General features: G+C 43.7%; 1 protein-coding gene across 1 annotated transcript; it reads right to left on the reverse strand.

Moving 5' to 3' along the window:
* Positions 1 to 1,426: 1,426 nt before the first annotated feature.
* On the reverse strand, positions 1,427 to 2,217 carry LOC124161382 (protein ANTAGONIST OF LIKE HETEROCHROMATIN PROTEIN 1-like). The gene is made up of 2 exons (XM_046537697.1): positions 1,840 to 2,217; positions 1,427 to 1,751 (listed from the first exon to the last, which is right to left on the reverse strand). Exons 1-2 carry the CDS (start codon positions 2,157 to 2,159, stop codon positions 1,427 to 1,429), a joined length of 645 nt encoding a protein of 214 aa, XP_046393653.1. The 5' UTR covers positions 2,160 to 2,217.
* Positions 2,218 to 3,012: the final 795 nt, after the last annotated feature.

Here is a 3,012-nt window from a genome sequence, read left to right on the forward strand (position 1 = left end):
ATGGAGAGTTTGCAGCTATATTTCACAAAAAAATTATCGTACTAAATATTTGTTGGTGCTTTACGGAGTACGGCTTAGTCGCTAGTCAAAAGTAAAGACTGTATAGAATGAAATCATTAAAACTATTTGCAGGTTAAGAATAATTTTGATTAGTTTGTGCTAGATCTTAGAGAACGGCGGCGTTGTTGGACTCTTTTAATTAACAGTTTAACTGTTTTCTCAGTCCACTGTTATTTATCTTTCGAATTTTTTCTTGTTAGTGAAGGAGTTATCTTTTATTGTTTTCGACAACTGATTCCTGCGCGTGTATGATACTAGAGTGGAACAGGGATTTGAAAAAATAACGTCTCAGAACAAATTTTATCCCTTGTCCAAGCAAATGCTTCGCGTTTGAGGCCGATCCATGGACACCTTGATAAACAGAAATCGATCTTGGAAAATTTTGGGAGTAGATTTAAAAAACCAGGGAAATTTAGCTGGGTATTGAAGTAGCCACACTGGTTTCAGGGCCTGATTCAGTATGAAATTTGGGGGGAAGGTTCATGACCTTGGTCCGTGAAGTATGGAATATCCTCGGGAGAGAGGGGCATTTAATCAAAAGGGAATGCTAAACTCTGCAATAAATGCAATTAAAGTTTCTATTACGTTTGGAAATTGTATCCATTCATTCGCATATGCACTCCTTTTACTCCTATACAAGGATAAGAACTAGTAAACTGATCAAAATGAAAAATATTTGATAAAATTTGGGTGGGGAGTGTCATAACCCTTTTTACATTCCTGCGCGCTCACAACATTTTATAAGATGAGCAGCCCACATTGAGTGATGCATGGATAGGAGTAAAGAGCCAATAGTACAGTTAAGGTGTTGTTTAATGTTGTTTAAACTAAAAAATTAAGTCTAGTTTTTATTTTTTCCGCCTAATATGATGTGTTTTGGACTTTGGACTGAATCCGAATCTAAGGTTTTATAATTGTATCGAAACATTGCAAAAATGGCAAAAAATACTAAAATGTCACCTACTGGTCCTGTCCTTACTGTTAAAAAGCGCTCCTCTCTGGCGTAAGGATGGGCAGGAGTCTCCTTTTTTAGTCCTGCCTGGGGTGGTATCGCAAATCTCCGCCAGCCTGGTAGGCCATCCCCTTTCATCGACTATTCATCCTAGCCATATTCCCCGTCATCATCCATCCCCCTTAAGGCTGGGACACAATCAACGCTAACGTGAGACGCGAGCCGTTAACGGGAGTCGGTAAAAAGATGGCGGAAGGGAAAGCTTATGGAAGGGACACAACCACCGTTTACGGGGGTACGTAAACGCGAGAGATGGGCAACTTTCATCTCTTCCCGTGTCCCGTACACGGAAAGCCAATCAGAAGAGCCGGAGGAACCCGAAAATGGGAGCCACCTGTTGGCAGAGAAAGGTATCTACGGCATCACACAGCGATACAGCATTTTCAACACTATGCTATGCGTTTTTTTATAATTAAAAAATAAACTTCCAGCATTGCTGGGTGCCTGTATGGCAATATGCTTGCCGTCAATAGCACCAACGCAATTGGGGAGGTTCCATTTTGAATGAAAGCCGTCTGCAATGCGTCGCCAGTCTTCCTCCTGAGGTCTCTTCAAATACTTTGGAGAGAGAGCTCTCCAAATGGCTTGGCATGTCTCCTTCAGCACCTTTTGTGCAGTCGACTTAGCCACGTAGTACTCCCACCCCAGTGCACTTGTGCTACCTCCATGTGCCAAGTATCTGTCAATGTTAAAATTAACACGGTATAAATATAAACATCACAATTATAGGTACGAGAAGACTGCCACGTAATAACGCAAATACTTACTTAAGAGTCATCGCCAGTCTCTGACCAACGGAAAGAGCTTTCCTCTGGCTTCTTTTCTTGAGCAACGGAGTCAAGAGTTTCACTAATGTGTCGAATTGCCTTCGACTCATCCTTGTGTATTTAAAAAACTCCTCCTCGTCCATGGTCCGCATAGCCGCGAAAATGTTGGAATATGCCCCTCGTTGCTCCCGATCTTGATTAATCGGCCTAACCCACCACCTCCTGTTGTACCACCGTTTTCTTCTTTTGTACAGCATGTACCCTGATGTCATTAACATGATACCAAGGTACATGGCCGTATCCTCGTCAATTTCGAACATTCTTCAAAAACTCTTCCTACACACAAACGAAAAGACTGAAGACCACAAACAAAACCACTGCGCGGGCGTTAGTCAATTTTCTTTCCGGCCACGGGAACGTCAATTGTGACCGCTCAGTGGCGTTCCCCGTCTCACGTTCTCCCGGTTCCCGTAACCGTTTCACGTTAGCGTTGATTGTGTCCCAGCCTTTAGAGCCCCAATCGACATTCACGGGACCCCACACGATTCTCCACCCGCAAGGTGTCCCCACTTGCCCTTTCCACACAACGCCGCCCACCGGGGGCGCTGGCACCTAGGCAGCCATTGGCGAATGGACCAAGGGTCTTCGAAAGGCCGTCTATCCCGCTTCATATATTTTTCTCCTCTTTCTCAAGGGGCGCAAAGGGGGCGTCGCGAGGTGAAAGTTGGCTTCATCGCGTTCCGCGGTGGGTTCGAAGAACGTTTGGATTGGCAGGGCTCACGAAAATGAATCACGGTTAGAGTAAAACTAGCAGTGTTCCCACTCAACCGTGAAAACCTTAACACCATGAATAAGCCGTGAATTTCTCCTACTGTGAAAAAACTTGGAAATAGCCGTGAATTTCTTCATAAAACCTTAAAAAATCTCTCAAACTTGATTGTAGAACTAGGATTGACAGAACAAAAGAAAAATCGATACGTCGATAATGTTTTAAAGTCAGTCACGCGCAGACACTGTCCACTAGGCCGGCCATTATTTTTCAGAATTGCGAAAAGTTATGTTTTCCTGGTCTCAAAATGATCCAAATGAGGTTCATATTCACGTGTTAAAATTTGGTTACTTTAAAATAACGGCAACCCGTGCCCCAAGGGCCCTAAGTGCTGAGGGGAAGTG

The sequence above is a fragment of the Ischnura elegans genome, chromosome 6 (assembly GCF_921293095.1).
Source record: "Ischnura elegans chromosome 6, ioIscEleg1.1, whole genome shotgun sequence".
Taxonomy (NCBI): Eukaryota; Metazoa; Arthropoda; class Insecta; order Odonata; family Coenagrionidae; genus Ischnura; species Ischnura elegans.

Bases quoted from the DNA above. Each gene is read 5' to 3' on its own strand.
- LOC124161382 (XM_046537697.1), bottom strand. From the start codon at position 2,159: ATGTTCGAAATTGACGAGGATACGGCCATGTACCTTGGTATCATGTTA. The intron at 1,752-1,839 runs GTAAGTATTTGC...TAACATTGACAG, and splicing joins AGACTGGCGATGACTCTTAA to ATACTTGGCACATGGAGGTA.